This window comes from Leptonychotes weddellii, chromosome 2 (genome assembly GCF_054177405.1).
Source record: "Leptonychotes weddellii isolate Sample4059 chromosome 2, ASM5417740v2, whole genome shotgun sequence".
Lineage (NCBI taxonomy): Eukaryota > Metazoa > Chordata > Mammalia > Carnivora > Phocidae > Leptonychotes > Leptonychotes weddellii.
This window is the reverse complement of record NC_138370.1, coordinates 119,398,519-119,421,926: the sequence shown is the minus strand read 5'-3', so window position 1 is coordinate 119,421,926 and position 23,408 is coordinate 119,398,519. Positions and strand designations below refer to the sequence as shown.

The 23,408-nt window shown below is 38.2% G+C and overlaps 1 protein-coding gene across 1 annotated transcript in view; it reads right to left on the bottom strand.

The window, feature by feature from the left end:
- Positions 1–11,347: 11,347 nt before the first annotated feature.
- PRKG2 (protein kinase cGMP-dependent 2) overlaps positions 11,348–23,408 on the bottom strand; it is a 91,880-nt gene continuing 79,819 nt past the window's right edge. The window contains exons 16-19 of the mRNA XM_081813141.1: positions 21,851–21,973; positions 20,862–20,924; positions 16,485–16,551; positions 11,348–14,340 (exon numbers count right to left, since the gene is read on the bottom strand). Of these exons, the coding sequence (XP_081669267.1) occupies positions 14,245–14,340; positions 16,485–16,551; positions 20,862–20,924; positions 21,851–21,973 (349 nt within the window). The 3' untranslated portion in view covers positions 11,348–14,244. The remainder of the gene's footprint in view (positions 14,341–16,484; positions 16,552–20,861; positions 20,925–21,850; positions 21,974–23,408) is intronic.

The window sequence follows — 23,408 nt, the reverse complement described above, 5'->3', positions numbered from 1 at the left end:
GATGGTTTTATATAAAAATGTAAAGATGTCATCCCCTGAATTTTCTGCAAATCAAGGCATCTCTAGAGAACTTATCTACATCACATCACATTCATAAAAAATAGCATTTTGTGTATCTATACACAGCTTGGTCTAATGTGCTCTTCTATTTAACATACTAATTTGAACATTCTAGGGTCTTTATTAGGGTATAAAAAAACAAAGCAATCACATTCTTAAAAGGAAATATTTGAGAAATGAGCAGATTCAAGCTATACTCTAAATTCTGTGGTTCTTCTGTTAGGAAACAAAATTTATTCACTTGGAAGTACTTAAAAGTAACAGACAACCAAAATAAATGCAAATTCAAATTTATGATATGGATATCATAGTGATAAAAGAGTATGCTGGAAAAATAGAGTGGATTAGAGAATCGGAAGATGGAGGCCCTAATGAAGTCTTGCTAACAGAGGGTAGGTTATTTAACTATTCTGGGATCGGTTACTCCATCTGTAACTCATGCATTCATCCAAGAAATTCTTGTCGAGTGCTCACATCTGCTTAGCACTGTTCCAGACACTGGGCATAGAAGACCCTGTCTTCATCAAGGTTACATTGTACTGGAGGAAGAGAGAAGATAAACAATGTATGCAAGTCAAATATATAAAATGTGTATTGTATTAGGGATCAGGAAAGGCTATGGAATAAAGTAACAAGGAGAAGAGGGATAAAGAGAAAGAAGGCACTTGAAATTCTAAGTAGGGTCATCAAGAAAAACCACACTGAGAAGGTGAGGTTTGAGTCAAAATCTAAAGAAGGCAAATGTATCAGGAAAAGCATGTGTCAGAGGCAGGAGTCAGTGCAAAGACCCTGAGGTGGGAGTATAACCCTCATATGTGAGGAAGTGTGAGGAAGCCAATGTGATTGGAGAAGAGCGAGAGAAATAAGTGGGACAGGAAGTGAGGGAGGGAACGGAGGTGGAGGTGGGGTGGGTTGGCTATAGGGAAGGAATGATTTTGGCTTTTTCTCTGAAAGAGATGGGAAGGTATCATAAGGTTTTGTAGAGAGACATAATATTTCCTGGCTTATATTTAACAGGTCACTTGGGCTACTGTATTGAGAATAGATGAAATGGGGCCAGAAGCAGAAGCTGTGAGACCAGCAAGGCAAGGATTTCAATAATCAAGGTAAAAAGATAAGGTGACTTTATCTAGAGAGAGCGGTAGTATGGGTCCTATCTATATTTCAAATCAAATTTAATAATTCACATGAGAATGATTTGGAAGTTGTACATTCTTCACAAATATGAGATAGTAATAATGTTCTTATTTATAAAATTTTTGACTATTCTTTTGCATATGCTATTCCAGATCAACTTTAGAAACAATTTGTGAGTTTCATTTGAAAAATACCTAGCTTTTTCTACAGAGATTTTTCCCAATTGGATCTTAAATCTTATCTTTTAAAAATTACCTGTCAATATGATTATATATTTTTCCGTTAATCCATTTATCTTACAAATTACATTAATATGTTTCCAAATAGTTTAGAGCCAAACTCTAGCTGGTACAGTGAGTCTTGTAATGTTGTTTTTGGATATGATTTGTGATATCTTATTTAGGACTTCATATCCATTTCTATAAATAAGATTGGTGCATGTTTTTGTTGCTATATAAAAAACAATTGGATAGTTGGATATCATGGTTATACTAGCTATAAAGAATGAATTGGGAAGTACTTTTCTTTCTTTGTACAGAGTTTAACTATCATAGAATTATCTATTGAACACTATTAAATTATCTGAGCTGACTGCCTTGTGGAGAGAGGTGGTTATCATTTCATTTTGGACTATTCAGATATTCTACTTCTACAAGAATTGATCTTTAGTGATTTACATGCTCTTGGAAATTATTTTTTTATCTACCTTTGTAATTTATTTTCTCATTTACGTGCACTCAAATCTGTCATTAGTCCTTTTCTTACTCCTGGCATCATTATTTATGCTTTCTCTCCTGGGTCAAACGTACATTTTTTTTTTCTGTTATGATGATCTTTTCAAAAAAATCAGCTTTTGTCTGTAATAAAGATCTAAGGGTTTTTTTTTTCTTTTGTGAAGTAATGCTTTAATCAATAAAATAGTTTCTTATAATTCCCTAGGATTAATTTTTTTTATTTTTCTAGCCTTTTGAAGTGGATATAGAGTTCACTTATTTTCAGTTCTTACAGTGTTTTAATAAGTTCATGGAAGAATAACCATTTTCCTCCGGGTACTATTTCACTATATCCCAAAGGTGTTTGAAATGTATTGCTCATGTTCTTATTAATTTCTACCATGAAATCTTATATTTTAAAGTCATCTTTAAAACTCAGAGTCATTTTGAAAAACAAAGTATCTCATTTCCTACTGAACAGTTGTTTGGGGATTACCCTACTATTGGTTCTAGCTTTATTGCATTGAGTGCTTGATTTTTTTTTCTAATGTCCTTTTGAACACAATAAGCATTTCTTTGATGACTCTCAAGATCCTTTATCCAAAATTTAATTTAACATAAAAGTTAGTTTTAATTTGGATGAAGCTCTTTTAAGCAAAATGAAATTAGACAAATTTAGACAAAACAGAAATACACATGCTAACTGACAGAAATCTAGGCTGGATGCAAGGAGAGCAATCCTAAAGAGTTCAAACAATCCTGGCAAGAGATGGTGTTAACTTGAACAGAGATGGAGATGCAGGAGGACAAGTTCAGTTCTGAACTGAGTTTTTGGTTACTAGAAAATTTAGGTGAATACGATCAGAGGTCTGCTGGTTGGGGGCTCGGCAGTAAGGTCTGGTCTTAGGGTGGGGACTTGCAGTCAGTTATACAGGTGATATGAAAAACCAACTAGGAGGCAAAGTCATCTGTAAGGAGGGATGGGCCAAAGGAATTGAGGAGAGTGGTGAAGGTTTGATCATATGGAGCAGCTGTGAAGAATGAAGAGAGAGAATCCTGGAGTCCCGAACAGAGTATTAAATTGGAAGTGTTGAATCTTTACATAAGCTAGTTGGCCTGTATTGCCATGGAGGCTGAGTTTAACAGCTCTTTAGCTTCCTCCGTAGAGAAATGACAAGAGAAGCAAGAAATTTGGAGGATGAAAGATGAGGACTTGTGTTTTAGACATGTTTAGCAGAAAGTACTAAAACTTCTAATATTGTAGAAGCTGAAAATCTGAATGCCCAAGGGCGTCTGGGTGTCCGACATGACACTTGATTCTGGCTCAGGTCATGATCTCAGGGTCGTGAGATCAAGCGCCCCCCCCCCCATCAGACTTGACTCTCAGTGGGGAGTCTGCTTGAGATTCTTTCTCTTCCTCTCCCTCTGCTCCTCCCTGCTGCTCACCTGCACTCTCGCTCTCTCTCAATCCCTCTAAAATAAATAAATAAATCTGAAAAAAAAAAAAAAAAGAAAATATGAATGCCCAGAGTTTGATTAAAGAGTTGTAGTAGTACTGAGCTTTAATTCAGGTAGGAAAAACATAACAGATAAATAAAATCTGGCCAGTGGAAGAGTAAGGTATGAGGGTAGTATGACCCAGTATCTAGTGAGCATACTAGAATTTACTCTCTTATATGAATGCTGCCCTCAATGCCTGAAGTAATTTCTTTGGGAGGCTATACACTTAGTCCAAAATGTTTGGCATCCTACCCCCCCTCCTAGTTTATGAGAAAGTAAATTTCTTCTCTTAATAACAGTACATTATTTTGAACCAAAATAGCATATTGCTTATCATTCCTTCTGGTCTATATTTTCAGACTTTTCTTGTGTGGATTTCCAAGTCATTTCCATACATCCTTAGGTTGCCCTTTCCATCTAGAGAGAAGTTGGAGTAAAGGATGAACGGATTTATTACATGGTTCTGTAGGCAACTTCCCTGAATGGCCAACAATCTTTCGAATATATCTTTGCTACCATTTAAAAATAACCTTGTTTGTTTATTTTCATACTTGCACACCATGAATGCAAGGCATAGAAGCAACAAAACAAAAAAACCCAAACCAAACCAAACCAAAACAAATGCAAAACCAAAAAAAGCCAAAAAGTTCTACATAAAAAGAGGAGATAAATTTGATGGCCCAATCCTGCTGGGGATAACCAGAAGTGGGTTTAAGTTTGAAAAAAGTGCAGAAAAGCTAATGGAGGAGTGCTATGGAAACTACACTGGCGTCTGTGGGTTGGGTCTATTCCATAGAAGGGAGGTGTGGACCGTGCAGAAGAAAGACATGATGTCAGTAGCAACTGCGGACAATTACTAAAGCAGCCACATCGAGGAGCCGGCATCTCCAGTGTTGCTTTGTTACAGGGAAAATACAAAGGCAGCAGAAGTTGAACTTGGCATGAAGAGAGATAAAAACCAAAAAACCCCCAAAACAACAACAACAACACAACTAAGTTTAAACACTCCCACCCTGGTCACACTCCACCATCTAAAACCATAACAGCATTGTTTTGTATAAGATATACATATTCCAACTGACACCCTGCTCCGGTGTATGCTTGAGAATATTTTTGACCACAGGTGCTCTGTCTCGTTCAAGTTAGTGAATGAAAAGCAAGGTCTTCCGTTTTAACTGATTTGGCACCCAGAAAACAAATCACCCAACAAGGAGAATTTCAAACTTCTTTTCCCAGGAAATGGTCAGAGTGCCATACTATATGGTAATGCAAGTACCCATTCTTAGCCTCGACTATGAATATAACACACACAGTAGGTCCTTTAAAAATGTGGGTTGAATAAATGTTTGAAGTCTGTTAGTCTGTTCTTTTCCCTCCAGGGTAAAGTTTCCTCACCTATAAAATAGTAGAAACAGTAACTTCATAAAGCTGAGGCATACATTTCAAGAGGGATAACATGTACAAAGTATTTAGCACACCACCTTTCACGTAAGTGATTAAAATGTTAATCCTTTCTTTTTTCTACCTTGGACAGTGTAATCAGCAATATGTAGCAACCCTACTTAAAAAATAATAGAGACCACAGGCTGCAAACTGTTTTTAAAATAAAGGATATGTATTTTTTAAAGATGACATTATCTATCTAGACACATACATATCCTTACATTTACACATACATATATGCACACATACATATACCTGCATACATATATTTACTCACCTAGAACCAGGGAAACCCCAAGAATCATCCTTGCTGGCTTCCTCTCTTTCTCTCATTCCTCACATCCAATTCTGTCACCTCTCTCCAGACACTGCCCCACCCATGGCTCTTTGTACATGACCCATTTGACATTCTTGTCTGAGCCAGCTTCCATTAGTTTCCCCCCCGAATTAAATAATTCAACTGCCTGCTCACCAGGTCTGCCTGCTTCCTTTATTCCCCAATCTATGCTCCATCATGGTGCAGCCACCAAAGTGATCTTTGGAAAACATAAATCAGATCAAGTCATTCCCCTGCTCCAAAAGGGGGGAAAAAATCAAATGGCTTCATATTTCATTTGGGAGAAAAACTGAACTCTTTACTGTGGCCTATGAGGTTCTCCTGATCTGGTCCTGCCTACCTCCCTGAGGGCTCACTCTATGGGAAACTTACAAGACCTCTTTCTTTTCTCAAACATGTCAAATTCACGAATAGCCCCACGGCTTGTGCATTTGATTTTTCTGCCCGGAACACTCTTTCCCAGACTGTCTCAATCCTGTTTCCTTTCACCACTCAAGTCTCGGCTCAAATGTCACCTACTCAGGAAAGCATTTCCTTACCACTTACTCAAAGTCACTCTCCCCTCTTCTCAGCCCCGCTGTCACATTAGCCTGTTTAATTATATTAATAGAGTTTATCACTGTGATGAAAGTTTACTGTTTATTTTCGCAAAGGGAAATGAATTCTCCTTTTAAATTATTAATGCAGGGCACCTGGGTGGCTCAGTTGGTTAAGCGACTGCCTTCGGCTCAGGTCATGATCCCAGAGTCCTGAGATCGAGTCCCGCATCGGGCTCCCGGCTCAGCAGGGAGCCTGCTTCTCCCTCTGACCCTCTCCCCTCTCATGCTGTTTCTTTCTCTCTCTCTCTCAAATAAATAAATACAAATCTTAAAAAAAATATATTAATGTGATTTTGTTTTTTGCCTTCCTGAGAATAAATCTTGGTTCTTTTCTAGAATCATTCACCTGCTGATTAGGATTAATTCCAGTAGGGTTGTACTGAGAAAGTCTTAGGTAACATCAAGCTTTTGAAATTCAAAAGCCACCCTTTGGTCCTGAAAAAGGATTATCTAAATTCCTCTATCTCCTTTAGCTTCGAAAAGATCAGACTTTTGTGGAAGAGATCAGAGAATTTTATGTATATAAGGGAAATCCAGACAGAAAAGAAAGACCAGGAAGCCTGTCCTTTTCTACCCCCTGGAAACTGTGGAAGGAAGAGGGAGGGGAGGTTGCCCCTCCTTCCCACACTTGGGTCTCATCACAAGCTGCCCTCAAGCAAAGCACAGATAGTAACCTTGGGGGCCCAGCATAGTCCGCAGTATGAGGCCACGAACTAGAGTTATCCTGAGTCCCCTTGCCTTCTACAGTGTAAAAACAGGACCTGTAACTCTGAAGGTCTGGCTATGGAAGCTTATCAGAGGAAATTAATCTTCGTAGGAAGCAGGTGGCTTTGTAGTGAGTTCTGAAAAGCAGGTCTCAGCTAGAGCTGGAAGGGATCACGGTCAAACCCCAAAAGCCTCTAGTACCATGGTAACCGAGAGGAACCCAAGTCATCAAGGGACACCTTGGGCCCTGTCTTGGCCCCGAGACAACAGATGATGAGCTTCCTTCACCATAAACTTCTGCTCCAAACATCAAACAATTAGCAAGTAGTTACCTGGCCCTAGAGCTTTGACTCATCCTCCATTTTGGTCAGGGATATAACTAGAAGAGGCTAAATGAGAATCTGAGCATTTTTGTCTAAGAGAGACTGGACATTTTCTAGACAATGGTTCTCATACTCCATGGTTTATCAGAACCACCTGGGGAGTTAAGAAAGCCCACCGAGGCCTAGACTTCTAGAAGTGGAATGGGGCCTAGGCCTTGATACCCATTTCATTCCCTATTACAATCTGATACCCACTAAAATTTGAGAACCACTGCCCTGGAGGGACTGTTCCCATTATTTGTTTGGATTAACTTTAAACTAGAGGAGACTTTTAATGTCCCTCCCACTACCCAGTAGGTGGAAGCTCAAAGGAGATGAGATAAACTACAGATACATATTTTTTAATTTATATTCTTTTCTACGTACATTCAACTTTTATGTTGAGTTCAATTATGTAATGCACTCCGTTTGTTTAATAACTTACCATTATCCTCTTGCAATTAGAATATATGGTTCATGATGGGAGGGATCCTGTCTATGTTGTTTACTGCTGCACACCAGTGTCTGGAACAGAGTATTCACTCAAATATTTGATGAGGAAATCAATCAATCAGTTGATTAATTAACTAATTCATGCATAGGCATTTAGTAGAGAGAATTTGGTGTCAGGAGACACTCTATGGGTAAGGAAGAAGTAGAGAAACAAGGCATTGAAACTCTGGCAGAGGCAGAACCAAATACTTTTCAAAAATAGCTCAAAAATGTTTAAAGAAGTAAATTACCTGTCCCTATCAAGTGAAAGGCTTACTTTGCATCCTTATATCAGAATCGAGAGGTAAGGAACAAAGAGAGTCTGTAAAAATTTGACTTGAAGATTTAAGTAAGTAGGTGCTGAATACTGGAGAGACTCTGCTACGGTCTGTCACCTGCCTGGAAAGTGATGTGACAGAGTGACACGTGTCGTTGGTGCTCAGCAGTCCTTTGGTTCATTGACCTTTCTGATATCTAGCATATCTGATTCAAATTTTTTTAACAGTAAATCTGTTCCTTATTATAAGATATAAATCTAATGTATAAAACTTAAAAAATACAGAAGAAAAATATCCATGATCATATTACCTGGATATTATCATCACTATTAACCTAGTGATCTAATAAATAGGAGTGTTCATTAGGACTGTGGTTTTTGTCCCTCTGCTATACCCTCAGCATCTTGAGTGATTGGAACAGCACTCAATAAATTACTGTTGAGTGAATTCATTAAGATACGCATTAAATAGTTTTCTTCACAGTCATTATCCATTAGAATAAGAGGATTCCCCTTACTCCCTTTGATCTTTATAGGCCCTCAAAAAGAAAAATATATGTTTATATGTTTTTATTAGCCCTTCTTTACTTTCTTTGGCTTTGATTCATGGATTGTATTTTTAAATATTTCTAGACACACTTTGTAATCTTTTGACTCTCCTTCCTAAATGCAAAACTGAGCACAGACTTTAAAAGAGACAGGCCAAGCAGAATATGGAAGAGGGCAACTTTCCAAATCTTGCATTTTATGATCCATTTAGCAATCTGAGCATCCTCCTGAATTTTAAATAGCAGGGTTGGATAGTTGACTCATAGTCAGCTTGTGTTCTGGTGTGACACCTGGCTTTCTCCCATCCCCCTTGAGAGAAGCTCCATTTGCTCTACTCGGTTTCCGGGATTGATGCATTGCTGGTGTTTTTCCTTTATTACATCAGATTTTCTTCTGCCTTTTTTTTCCCCTTTTCTCAATGCACATCTCCTTCCTCGAAACAAATTTCATGTTACTTTTCATTATACCATTTTTAATGTAGTAACCAACAGTAAAATAAACAAAAATATCTTGGTTTTATATCTTTCAAAATTGAAAACGCTCCAGCTCTTATTCAATTCAAAACTTGCCTATAAATCACCTAAGACAAATTGTTATTGCTGGTTTCAACTGAGTTGTGTGGCCTGTCTCTATGTCCACTTTGATAACTAGCAGGTAGAAAGAGAGGAAGAAAATCTCATTACTTAAAAATCCAAACTAAATAAATCATACGAGAATAATTATATATTATATATTTTACTAGTTTTGAAATTGAGCGACTTTACACTTTGTCAATTTAGCTAAGCCAGAAATAGAATGTCTCCCAGGAGTCCCTTCTCTGTATGGTTCTGAGTTAGGCTCTGGCCACAGAAGAAATCCTCATAAGATCTGAAATGCGGAAATGAGGAACAGCCATATTTCTACTCTGGAGGTCATGCAAGACCAAGCTACTGTGGCGGCTCACACACTCTTGCTGATCACTGGTCACCTAGCAGCCAGGTCTGGGGTTCCTCCAGCTCTAGCCAGATTGCCCCGTCGGCATCCGCAAATCCCAAGCCAGGGAGACATGCAGGGTGCCAGCTTATTCCGCAGGTCACCCATATGACCAAGTTGGCAACCATGAAAGACAGAAACTGGTTCCAGTTTGTCCTCCCGAGTCCTGGTTTGTCATCGCAAATTGTAGTTTTTCCTCAAGGATCCCAGTGTGTCTTCTTGCATCCACAGATTCTGAGTTGGGAACTGGGGAATTGTTTATGTGGCTACTCTGGCTCATGCACTGTCACTAGGTACAATCAAGGTATAGGCTAAGGTTCCAGTCTCATCTGGAGGCTTATCTGGAGGAGCATCTGCTTCCAATCTCAAGTCCATGGTCATTGGCAGGATTCAGCTCATCACGGGTTGTGGGACTGAGGGCCTTACTTCGTCCCTGGCTATTGGCCAGAGGCTCCTTCAGTTATTTGTCACATGGGCCTTTCCATAGAGAAGCTGGTTTCCATCAGAGCAAGCAAGTGAGAGGGCAAGGGGGTAAACAGGAGAGAAGCAGAGTCACTTTGTAACCTACTCTTAGAAGTGACATCCCATGATTTTGATTATAATGTTTGTTAGAAGGAAGTCACTAGGCTCAGTCAACACGCAAGGGGGAAGATTATAAAAGGGCATGAATGCCATAAACAGGGATAACTGAAAGCCATCTTTGAAGTTGTCTACCATACCTTTTCAGATCAAAAGGCCTTCTGAGCATCTTAAGTATGTGCTGTGCACACCCTCTCTTTTAAAAAAAGAACTTTTAAGAATCATTTTCCCTATAGCATCTTCACAGGAAGATGTGGAGTATAGATTTTGTCTAATGGAGTGAATCATAGATTTATACATAGGAAGCTCACAAAGTTTTTAAAGAAAACATATCAGCTTGGAATGAAGAGAGAGACAGACAAATTGAAAAAGTCATTTCTACCACCAAACAGTTGCAGGCAGGAAACAGGTTAAGAAGTCTACCCAGCTGCAAATACCAGCCATATCCCATAGAAAAGGAAGGATGACTTGAAAGGCAGAACCAGGATTCTACACAATGAGGCCAAGAGCTATGGAGAACAACTGATGGGGAGTATGACTGAGCCCAAAGCAGAGAAAAGGTACTGTGTGTCAGACCAGATTTCAGAATTTGATGGACTAGTGACTGCTTCGTGCCTCCTATCTTCTCCCTCTCTGAATGCAAGTATCCGTTGTGGTTATTACCATTCAATGTTGGAAGTGTGCTAATAGATGACTTAGTTAGTTCACAGGCTTCCAGAACTAAAAGAATATATCCACAGAATTACAACTGAGGATCCTTATCTACACTCAAATGGATTTAGATGGACAAAATCTTAGATCTTAAGGTTGAGCCTGATGCTGTAATAAAATAATATTTTTACGGAGGCTCTTGGGAGGGAATGTGTTTATTTTGCATATGCAGTAATACGATTCATCTATGACCAGGAAGTGGATTGTGGCAGGTTTTAAAATTGCTTGTAAGTTTTATGAAACTCTCTTCCTTAAGTCTATGTTCCTTTTCCTCAAATTTGGGTGGGCTTTAAATGTTTCCACCAATAGAATATGGTGGAAGTGATGTCATGTGATTCAAGGCTGGTTAGTAAAGGATTAAAACTTCTCACTTGTTTCCTGGAATACTTGTTTTTGGAATCCTAAGCTTCTATGGAAGGAGTCTGACTAGTTTAAGGAAGAATCCCAGCTGTGGAGAGGACATGTGTAGGCACTCTGGTCAGATGTTGTAGTCTTTGAGTGGTCTCAGCCTGGGCTCCGGAGAGTGGGCGACAAGGCTGTAGGTGATTCTAACCCCCAGCTACTGAGTCAGCCAGGACTGTGAGTCTTTCCACATGATGCCCCAGATATTGTGGTAGAGAGACAAGTCATCTTCACCATAAGTCTGAAATCCTGACCCACAGAATCTATGATAATGGTTGTTCTAAGCAACTGAGTTGCAGGGTAATTTGTTATATAGTCCTAGGAACTGGGATGAAGCCATGAAAAACCATAACAGCAAAATTGTGAAGGAAATGCTTATTCGAAGCCAGTGTTTAGCTTTGAGGGCAATCAACAGTGCGTATGTTTATAATTATTTTAGAATCTTGTGTGAATGAGATAATGGACGTAATTACCCCTAGCACAATGCCTATAGCAATAAAGAACAAGGGTTTATTATCATGCCAAAAGAAATATATGTATGTATTTATTTCCAAATGGTTATTGTCAATGACCTACAAGTAATAATACTCTGGCCCTATGCTCCAAAGCTTTACATGTACATCTCCAAGTTACAGATGGGTAAAGATGGGGTTTGTCGTTCACACAAATCTGGGCAGAGCTAGAATTCAAACCCAGGTCTCTTTAACTCCAAATCTCTCACTTTTTTTTTTTTTACATTCCTCTCCCTCCAGACATTTTCATATTTAGAGAAAAGATTAAGAAACTACAATTATGAAAAGTTGGCCCCACAGAGAAGAGGCTCAAGAACGAAAACTTAACTTTGCACTTGGAAAAGAGAGAACAGGAATGATTTGATGATTAGGAATATGATGGGCTTCTGTACTGGGGGATTAGGAATATGATGGGTTCTGTATTTTCGAAGAATATATTTACATATATAACCTTAGTTCATAAAAAATTAGAATTTAGAAAAGTAGGTGAGCTCTTAATAAAGCGCTTCATTTTGGCGAGGATTAACTCTTCATCTTACATAGTAAAGTTTGATCCACCATCTTCACTCATGATTTAAAAGAAAAAGATAAATACTGGATTTAATTGGAGTAACTGTACATACAGATACCAATGATACATAGGTTCAGGGCTAAATGGTTATTTAGTCCCCTTTAATTCTAATAGAGACAGTAACAGTAGCTCCCACCCATGCAGCATTATTTCACAGATGTCAGCAAAGGACTCTTTAGGTATCCTTCTTAATCCCTGAAACAGGTCTCTAAAGTAGGTACTACTCTACTATGTCTTCTTCTACAGATGAGAAAGCTAGTACTTTACTCAAAGAAATGAACTCAGTTTCCCAAGGTCACTCAGCTAGGAAAGAGCGGAGTTGGGATTATATGATGGTTCAATCCCTCATTTCTTCATCTTTATAAAGTACTCTAAAGGAAACAAAATAAAATCACATGTGGAGATGACATACCGATATGTCCAATCCCAGGCAAAATAAAACTGCAGTACTCTAAGTTGGTTTTTATTTGTATATATGTCTTTTTTGAATTACAACTATTGATTTCCTTTGAGAATATCATTGCTATTATCTGTATAGTTCTAATATCCATCCAATGCATACATTTTCTACATTTATAGGTGGGTAATTTAAAAATATATACATGGAAAAACATACAATGCTTACAAACCAAATGCAAATAAAAATCTTTAAAAATCTTAGAAATTCATTAAGCAGGTTATGTTGATCCTATTAAAAATGGTTTGTCTATGTACAATACATAATCTTTAAAAATACTACTCCAGGAAACAAAAATTCTTTGGTTCAGCAAAAGGATTCTCTAAATGTGGAAATTCAATTTGTTAAGGATGCACCCTCTTGGGTTGGGCCTCACTTAACTGGTTTGACTCTTCAGGAAGCGTATAGCTGACTCTTTCTGAATGCTGAAAATATGGGTGCAGAGTGGGTAGAGGTTGCTTTTCCCATAGAACATTAGCATGTGAAAATATAACCAGAAGCTTGAATAATGCAGGAACTTAGATGTTATTTTTACTCTGCCAGATCAAAAAGATGCAGAGAAAGTCTGCTTTCCATCCATTTGGTGGGATCGTGGTTGATGCATGACAACATTCTCTAGTAAAGTTCTTCGGCGCTGGTATCCAGTGCCATTGAAACTAGTCTATTCATCATCTGAAAGATTGTGAGGAGGAGACAGGAGGGCACATTCTGGATGTCCCTTTTACTTAAGTCCCATCACTTCCTCAGCGGCTTGTCTACCTTACAAATCTAAAATTATAAACACATCCATGACTCAAATCTCTTTAAAAAGAGTTATTGATGCAATAGTGATTGCAGGGCATCAACATGAGCCAACGAGATTTTCATTAAAAATTAACTGTGGTTATTCTATACTCTTGATTTATTAATGGCAACAAACACAAAACTGGCCAAAATATCTCAGTTGTAAAGAGTCAGCAACCTTACCTATTAGAAATTATTCTCTTCCATATTTAATCGGAAGGAAAAGCCTTCACAATTTTGTGCCTGCGTGTTTTCTACTTTGTGAAAATATTTAGTATATAAGATAAAACCCTACCAAAGGTCCATCACTTGACCACACATTATAACTACCTTTAAAAAGGCTTTTGAAAAGTCTCTGAGGTATCACAGCTGGTCACAGGAGAACAAAAATATTTTTTTGCTTTATTTTTTCAAAGTTCCCCAATGGAATATAATTACTGGCTGGGTGAATTAACTCATTTATGCTAGGAAGTGGTACCATTGGCTAATACTTAAACTTGCCTTTCCCCAGACTAGTATCAGATGCATGTTAATATGTTTCTAGGTTGAATGCAGGTGAAAATCAAGAGCTTCTATCCACTACGAAGATTTCTGCAAACCATGGGTTTGAGATGCCATAATGCTTACATGGAATTGTTGAGAGTAGGGGAAGTCTTCCAGAGTTCACCCGTGTTCTTCCTTCCATGTGCATGACTTAGTTGCTCAAAGGCAAGACACTTTTTAAAACTTATTAAGACTCAAAGGAGACATGTATGATTGGGATGGAGCAATAGATTGCAGAGAAAATTATGCCCCCTCAACAAAATTATTCTGACTACGGCGAGGGGAAGAGAATTGCCTCCAACATTTGAGAAGAGCAAAGAATAGAATACATGAATAATTCAGAGCATCTAAATGAGACATTATAACTCAGAACCACCTTCATATTCGCACTGTCCACCCAGCTCATGGGCAGGGAGTTCTCTTCCTTAATGGTCTCCCCAAAGACATAATACTCCTCCAAAGAGAGAAATGATCACTATTGGATTATTGGTCCTTATAGTCCTCTTCTGGATGTAGAGGCAATAATCATCTTTTCTTCTGTCAAAAGTCTTTATCCCAGCCTGACAGCTCATCTGGAGGCACTCCTTTTTCAGGGGGATACTTGTCGAAGTAGCTGTGGTCTGTGGGTCCACTGAGCTAATAGAGGAGGAATTAAACCAAAGGTGAGGATAATGCTGACTAAGCATGTTATATACGGGTAATGCTTTTTATATCTGAACACTGCTTTTATACTGCAACCACTGGTAAGTTACATGTAAGGGGACAAGATGACCAACTATCATTTTTGAGTCACACTCTCAGCCTCTGAGATCTCCCCTTTAGTCCAAATGGATCCAGTCACTGCATTACATTCAACAGAAGCTACCTGGCTTGAGGAAGTATGTCCAAAAGAAAAGGTGACAGAAATGGCATCTATTTTTTTTTCAGATTGAAAAACATTTTAAAAGTAAATATTTAAAAAAAAATCAAAATTTGGGGCACCAGGGTGGCTCAGTCGGTTAAGCATCTGCCTTCAGCTCAGGTCATGATCCCTGGGTCCTGGGATGGAGCCCCGCATCAGGCTCCCTGCTCAGCAGGGAATCTGCTTCTCCCTCTCCTTGCTCCTGTGTGCTTGCTCTCTCTCTCAAATTAATAAATAAAATCTTTGATAAAAGTCAAAATTTGCTACTTTTAAATCCTTTTTCCACTTTATAAAAATTTCTCACCAACCTTGAATTTCTATATGGTTAATTGACCCATATAAAGTTTCCAGAATGCCAAACAAAGGGTCAATTCAAAATATTATTGTCCCTGTTGAAAGAGTGAAATGATTCTGGAATTAAACTATTTTACAAAGCAGGTGGTTTTCAATTCTTTGCTTTCAAACAAATTTTAAAAGTACCTGATTGAATTCTCAGCTGAAAGATCAGTAAAAATATTATTTATGATAAATCATAATGTGTTTTTTGGGAGAGGGGGGAGATCATTCAGAAGGCATTCAAAGTGACATTGCTATTATAAAACCCTCCACTCCCAGTTACTTATTTATGTGAACACAATTCTCAGCACTTAAGAGCCATATAATTTTAAAAACGAATAGAACTGATGTGGAGCCTGATCCCATTTTTTTTAATAAGTAATATTTCTCCCCCGGTACATGAGTAATTTCTTCTCAAGAAATATTTGTTAAATACTTGCTTTAAAAGTTCGCAACATATTTCTGTTGTTTGATACTCCATGTTATAAAAATGTAATTACAACTGAATCCAGAAGAAATATGTGTGTTGTTACAGAAATTCCTGTTTGTCACAGGAATTTTAAAATTTAGAAAACTATAGTTGAAAGCCATTTAAAGAATAATCAAATACTAGCAGGCATAAACATATTTTTACATAAGATGAAACTTTTTAGGGAAAATGAGATGGAAATATAAAAATATAAATTCAGAGAGGAAAAGGAATTATGTAATATTGCTGTCTGTAGATTTTAAATGACTAATGGGCATCCAATCTCACTGGTATTTAGATTACATTACATATATTTAAAGGAGTAACGTTTTACTTTAAAATGTCAGTATTTACAACATAGTGGAAATCACATCCTCCACAATTTAAACATACAATGAAAGAACTGAGATGTCAATCTAAAAATGGTTTTAAAATTCCTTTAAGGAGAACACAGCATAGAGTCTATAGGGTGTTGACTGAGATCATTCCTGAGTCATTCTCCGCGCCCCCACCCTTCCCCACCCTAAGTTAGCAGATGTTCTGTTTCCTCTCGAGCTATGCTGTCCAACCAGCCACAGGTGGTGACTGAGCACCCCAAAGGTGGCTAGTCCAAATTGAGACTGCTGTAAAATCCACATTTGGGATTTCAAAAACAGTATGGAAAAATAAATGTGACATCTCATTAATATTTTATGTTGATCGCATATCAAAATGACAATTTTTGATATATTGTAATAATTAAAATTAATTTCACCTGTTTCATTTTACCTGTGGCTAACCAGAAAATTTTAAATCACAGTATGATTCATATTTTACTTCTAGAGCCCTCTGTTAGCCTGACCAACATTGACTACCTGGGGACTTAGATTTATATGTAATTGGTTCCTGAGAACTGAGCTGATCTCCATCAAACAAGAAATACTATTTAGTCCCCATAATCACAAATTGCTATGACATTTTCACCTAATTTTTTAAAAGTATTAAAAAAATCTAAAATGTGGTACACACCCCTATTCTGTTTATGAAAACAAAAACTAGAAAAAAATTAAGAAAGTAATATAGCAGATACCATACCTCTCTCTGTAAAGGTGATGGAAGGTTCCGTGCTTTCAGTCCCTCCCAATTAAAACCATTTAACCATCTGAGAAGTAGAAACAGTACAGAAGAATATTACTTGCCCGATAAACTATCAGCCATCGAGTTATCTGTCAGTCCGTTTTGTTGCCCTCTCCCTGCCCGCTACAGTGCAGCTGCAAGGGGCCGGGGGGGGGAATGCATAACCATGCTGGTTGTCTGGTCTCACGTTAGATCCATGCCCACTAACCTCAAGGGGGTAGTTCATGCTGCCCAGCAATTGGTCTATATTTCCCTGTTGTCCCACTCACTGTCACGCTCCCTTAGACTCATAATTCATACTTTGTCCTCTCTCCTCAAACTTCCAGAAACTCCCCCCGTCCTCACTCCCTGAATGATGACCTGACTTACTATTTCACTGAGAAAACTGAGCTGTCACAAGCTTCCACCAGTCTACCTGCCTGTCTGTTCACATCTGTGGATCCCTTTTCTCGTGCACCATGAGTTCACTGCCTTTGCTTCTAGGGAAGGTCAGCTCAGCTCCTGCACTGTGTACTTGATCCTGTGGACTCCTCTATTCAAAGGCATGCTCCTGTCATTCTCCTCTCTATTGAATCATCAATGCCCACCTGCTAGATCATCCCCATCAGTTTGGAGACATTTTATTTCTTCCAACCACAAAACACCCTTCCTTGACCTGAGCTCCCATCCAGCTTTCACTTTGTTTCTCTCCTCCAAAAGGAGGAAAACTCTTTGGAAGTTATCCAATCATTCTACTTACCCATTTTCTCCTGGCCACACTACAATCAGCACCCACCCCCTCCACTCCTGTGAATCTCCTCAATTCTCAGTTTTTGTATTACTTCACCTAGGAGAATTTGCCACCATTCATTACTCACACTTCCTGAAATACTTTTTTCACTTGGCTTCCAGGACATGTTATCCTACCTACTTGGGTGCTTTCCCTCGTTTCCCACTGCTATTTCCATAGGACGCTGGTGTGCTCCAGGGTATCTGAAAACTGGCTAGAGGCCAGACCGTGCAGGTCTTGTAGAACACAGTACGGAATCAGGATTTTATGCTTAATGGGAAGCCATTAGAAAGTTCTAAGGAAATGATGGAATCTAAGCACCCTTCCAAAAGATAATTCTGGCTGCTATGTGGAGCATGACCAGAGGGGGCTGTAAGGAGGCAGGGTGGTGGTAGAGGTGTGAGGCTGAGGGCTGGGGAATTTGGGTGGCTGTCACACTCCTGTCTGTCAGCCACGCCAAAAATGATGCTCTTCCATCTTTTCTAATCTCTTCTCACCGCTGGAGTTGGTTTTCATTCAGTCCTTGACTGGATTCCCCATTCCAAGTCTAAGCTTGGCAAGAGTAAAAGTACTATAAACAGAGGGAAGGCTCTAGTACATTCCATTTCAGGTGCCATTCTTAACCCAAGGGGCCATTTTAGTATAAGCTGCTGAGACACTAATCAAAGAGTGAAAGTCAGACAGCAACCCTAGCTGTAAGGCTTCCCCTGTCCTTGCTACAAAACCAAAGAGTCCTCTCCTTGATCCACCCATCAGCTTCTTGGCGTAGACTGAAGCTTCATTTTTAGGGATTTCTAGGTGCACAGTCATGTGGATTCTTTTCTTTTGCCACCAAATACTGCCACAATTTCTTTTAACATATTTTACAGTGCTCTCTACCCAGAAGCTACTCCATAAACATTAATAAAAATCATTACTGTTACCCTACTGAATCAAAGAGCCTATACATTTCTTGCTGAGTACTTGCTACAATTTGACTTACGGCAATATTTACTTAACATGAGTGGCCATTCACTTAACACTTGGCCTTTTGACACTAACCACATTTTAAGTAACACAAGTGCCAGCATGCATTCATGTGTAAAAAATATTCACCAAAGAAATATTAGCAGCAATGGCACATAAACCGCTTCTTCATTTTTAGAAGACTGGTAGAAGCTATTCTGGAAAGTAATTTTAGCAGCTAGAAATATTACAGGTAACATTAAGGCACTTGAAACAAATTATTCCTCTATCTAGCAGGAAAGATTTAATTGCACCCTACAAATATATTATCCCCCTTTTCAGATAGGTGTTGGGAGACATGATCGATGCCTAGTTCATACGTTAGCTCAGAAATAGGGGAGGGAGGAGCTCTGATTATGTTTAGTTAAGATGATTTAACTCAGAATGGACAAACATAACAATATGCCACGTTAAACTGCATTGTTTTTAAATACAAAGTTAAAATGAATGGTTCTCTGAGAAAAAAGCATACATTTTACTTTAGAGAAGAGTGAGAAAATCTGATGGCAAATTTCAGAAAGATTTTCTTTTTAATTCCAAGAGTACACAGAGAAACTATAAGCCTTGAAGACTTATGGAAGGTTTTAGAGCATTCCTACTTAAAAGCAGGTTCCTAACCACCACCCCCCCGCCAGCTTTATATTTTAAGAAACACTAGGTAAATCAGATGAAATAATGTCTTTGAGCTCTCTGGGCTCACTGAAACGCACTGTGTAAATTTGGTCCATCTTATTACTGAATTCTACCCGATGCACTGCACTTCAAATCTACCCTTACGTGGCCAAGAACATCCCGCCTGTTAAGAAGAGTGGGCCAATTAATCCCTACAGGGAAGGAAATTCAAAATTCTTCACTACCATGCTGAGGTGAGAAAATCCTTTAGCTTCAGTTTGCATGCGCACCCAATCACAATTTGACAGCTACATTTAAATGAGCCTCAGGTAAATAAGAAAGAAAAGATAAAACCAGAGCCTGTTAACCCTGACCACCTGGGAGCAAAACGTGAAGACACTTCCTTAATGAGCAAAAGGAGGACAATACATTGGAGGGATGACTTTAATTGATGGGACACTTGTTTGCTCAATATGAATAGTGTGTTTATGTGTCATTTTATAAAGAGAAAAGAAATTGTAATAACCGCATGGAGAAAGAAAGATGAATTGGAATCTAAGACAAATAATGAGCTTTACACTGAAGGCAATCCAAAGGATGACAAAGAATAATAAAAATACTATAGGCATTTTCATGTCCATAAAATGCACAGCTGAGTCTGTCTCTTTCATCCTCCCTCCCTCCTAACACACCCTTAAGGCAAAGCCCAATATGAATTTACAATGTTGAATACATGGCTCTATTTCAAGTGAGTTCATGAATAGATAGAGCAGGGTTGGCAGCCTGGGGAATTTTTTTTTTTTTTTTTTTGAAGCTGCACCATTACTGTTAAGCAAAATGAATAGTGTTTCTATTCAGAAGCTTTTCTCCCTTTATTTCCACACTGTGTTCTGTGCCTCTAATTCTTCAGGAAAAAATACCCAGATAGGAATGAAATACTGAGACGTGTTTTCATTTCTGAACATAAACACTTCAGTGTGTTCACAGGTTGTCAATGATGAAATTCTCCAATTTAGTTTTTCTGTTATCAATAGTACTATCAGTTGGTGATATTTTTTGTATATCGTAAGCAAAATTAAAACATTTTGAGGATTGCAGGATTTAGCTAGGCATCAGTTGTTTTAAAAATCTGAAAGGCTTGAACTCTACATATATAAACCACATCAAAGAGGATAATTCATGGAAGTTATCACTGGTTCTGAAGGCTAGCTTCAGAAATCCACAGAAGTGCAAAGATGCATGTTAGATTATTGTATAAGGCTGAAACAGTGTTTGAGGTTTTGTGGAAATCAATGTACTTTATCCCAAATGTAAAATACAATACTAGGCTTCAAAATTTGGAGAGCTAGTCAAAGGAAAATTGTATTTAAAATAAATATATACTATTAACTAAAACTGAAATACAATACTACTTAACAGTTGATTTCTCTTTAATGTTGACAACAGTGACTATATCGTACTTTAATCACAAATCAAGGGTCAAAATTAGAACTTAATTTCTCTATAGAATCCAAGCTGATATTTCTAAAAAATAATAAGGGGCTCCTGGGTGGCTCAGTGGGTTAAGCATCCAACCCTTGATCTCAGCTCAGGTCTTGATCTTGGAGACATTCATTGAGCTCCACACCCAGTGTGGAACCTACTTAAAAAATAAACATAAAAATAAAAATAGCAGTGTATAAAAAGCTAAGTTGCTATAACTTAAAGATGTGATTTTGTCACTTGTTTTAGAATTTCATCCATTCTTGATGTGAATTTTCAGCATTAGAGAAATCACCTTGAGACTGATTATTGTAACTGTACCTAGTAAAACACAAATTAAAAATAAAACACCAAAAAGGAAAAATTGAACATCTGTAAAGGGACTCTTGTGACCTACAACAAAAGCTTCAAGATTACATTTTTCTAAAAATTTCTATTATTTTCTGGGCCAAGCAATAGCTATGTACCTGTGTTTCTTAATGTCATTGATTCCATTCTTCAGATTTCCAAGTCTTTCTGTTGGATTTTGCCTAAAATAAAAATTTTTGAAGGGCAATTTATAATAATTATGCTTTGGTGAATTTTAAATTAAAATTTAACATTTTTTCTTTATGTATTTATTCATTCATTTATTCAACAATATTCATAGGCCAAGCAGCTGAGTACAGGGAAATGAAAAACACATGCCCCTCTCCAGTATACACACACACACACACACACACACACACACACACACACACACACACACCCCGGTGCTTTAAATGAGCTATGAATAAGGATGTTATCTTACCAACTTTGCTGAGAAAAAACAGGGAAATCTTTAAAGAATCATTTACATCTGAGCTGGAATCTTAGAAACATGCAGAGATTTCTGTTGGCAACCCACAACTAGGTTTCATGTTCTAAATTTACTAAATGCTAATGCTTTAAAAAACAGTTCAAATGTGCAAAAAAAGAAAACAGTGACAAAGCAAAGTTTAAACACAAATTCCAGAAGTCTTCTGTTCTCCAATATATTATTTTTAAGGGTAAATAGAAATTAGGAATAATTTAAAGTAAGGCCAGAGAGGTACTGTTTTTTAAAATGAAGACTGACAGAGGGCAAGGAGTGACACTTTGTCACCACCGCTGGTTTTCTCTCAAAATAACAAGGTTGTTAATTAATTACTCCTTTATTAAACTAATGTTCTTTTGCCTTAATACAGATAAAGATGATTCCCAAAGATAAGCTGGCTGATAACTGTAGATCTCTTTTAAACTGTAAGTAGGTACTGTGATTCTGTAACATGAAGTAAACTCAAACTCCTAGTGAAGAAATGGTTTCCTTTAAATATAATTTAGCTACATAGAAAAGTACAAAAAGTAAATGCATACCTAATTTTAAATTGTGTGGATACAGAAATGAGAAGACTTCACACATTCCCCAAGAAGTAGGGATTTTAATTTTCATTCTCACCTGCAAAGTCTCCGAATCAAATCCTCAGGTCGTCTTGTGATCTTTCTGGGAAAATCTATTTTTTCAATTCCTTTGAGAATCAAATTGTAGGTCATCATTTGGTCAATCCCAGAAAAGGGAGGGCTGGAGAAAAGCCAAAATAGGACACTAGGACCAACGTGTCAGACACATTTACAACTGACTTTCTTACCTTTTCTTCCCTTCCTCCCTCCTCCTTTCTCATTAGTCATTGTATTAAAAAATCTGGATATATGCTAGAAAATAATTTCATTGATTTCATATCACTTAACAAATGACACACGTACACATACAGGTGATTTGTCAGTTGGTGATAATCACTAAAAAGAAAAATCAAGGAGGGGACAGAGTGACAGAGAGAGGTGTGATCTTCTTAAACCTGGTAGATGGGAAAAGCCTCTTTCATAAGTTGACAACTGAGCAGTGGTATCAATGAAGAGAAGGGGGGAATGAGCCGCACTGTTATCTGTAAGCAAAAGATTCAGAGACAGCAGGTACAAAGGCCATGAGTCAGGAGTGGCATGGGTTGCTCTGCCAACGGTGAGGAGGGCTGGGTTGCTGGGGGAATGAGTAAGGAAGCAGAAGAGGGGTAGAAGCAATGAGGGTCATATCATGCGAAGCTAGTGGTGATGCTAATGGCCTAGGAATGTACTCTGAGTCAGATGGCGGAGTTTACAGCAGTCAGAGTAAGCTTTTTAAGAAAAAAATGTGTCAAAAATGACCTTTGACAGTGCTAGCAATGGGGGAAGGAAGGCCTGGTGGCCTGAACTATGATGGTAGAAGTGAAGGTGGTGAGATGTGGTTGGATTCTGGATCTATTTAGATGGTAAAGCCAATAGGATTTGCCAATGTTGTGAATGTGGTGTGTAGGAGAAAGAAAAGATTCAAGAATGATGCTGAAGTGTTTTGACTTATGGAATGGAGCTATTGCTTACTAAGAGAAGAAAGGCTGGAGTGGGGGCCAAAAGTGGGGGTCCAGAGGTCCAGAGCATGTTATGAAATGTCCAAATGGGAGTTAGGTTTGAAATGTCCAAACAGAGATGCTATGCAGGCAGCTGAATTTGTGAGGCTGGCATTCAGGAAAGAGAGCTGGAGGTGTGATTGTGGGGTGTCATCAGATAGGATTTCTGGCCATGAACTTGATATCTGCCAAGGAGTGAGTAGATAGAAAAGAGATCAAGGACTAAAGTGGCCCAATGTGGAGAGGTCAGGAGGATAAGAAGGATTCAGCAATGAAGACAAAGATGGAGCCAAATAAATGAGAGAAAGGGAGGTCCTAGAAGGCTTGTGAAGAGAGTACTTCAAGGGAAGCATTGCTAGGGTGAGTAAGAAAGCATTGGGAATTGACCACTGAATTTGGATAACGTTTTAACTCACATGCTTTGCTATTAAAAATACTTTATTCTATTGTGTCATTTAATTTGAAGATGACTTTCATGAACTACTCTGCTATATCTTGGCCATGCTTGAGACCTTTTGCTAGTGAGTTCCCACTCTCAGGAATAAACGTGAAATAAGGTTGGTGCAACAATCTATGTCT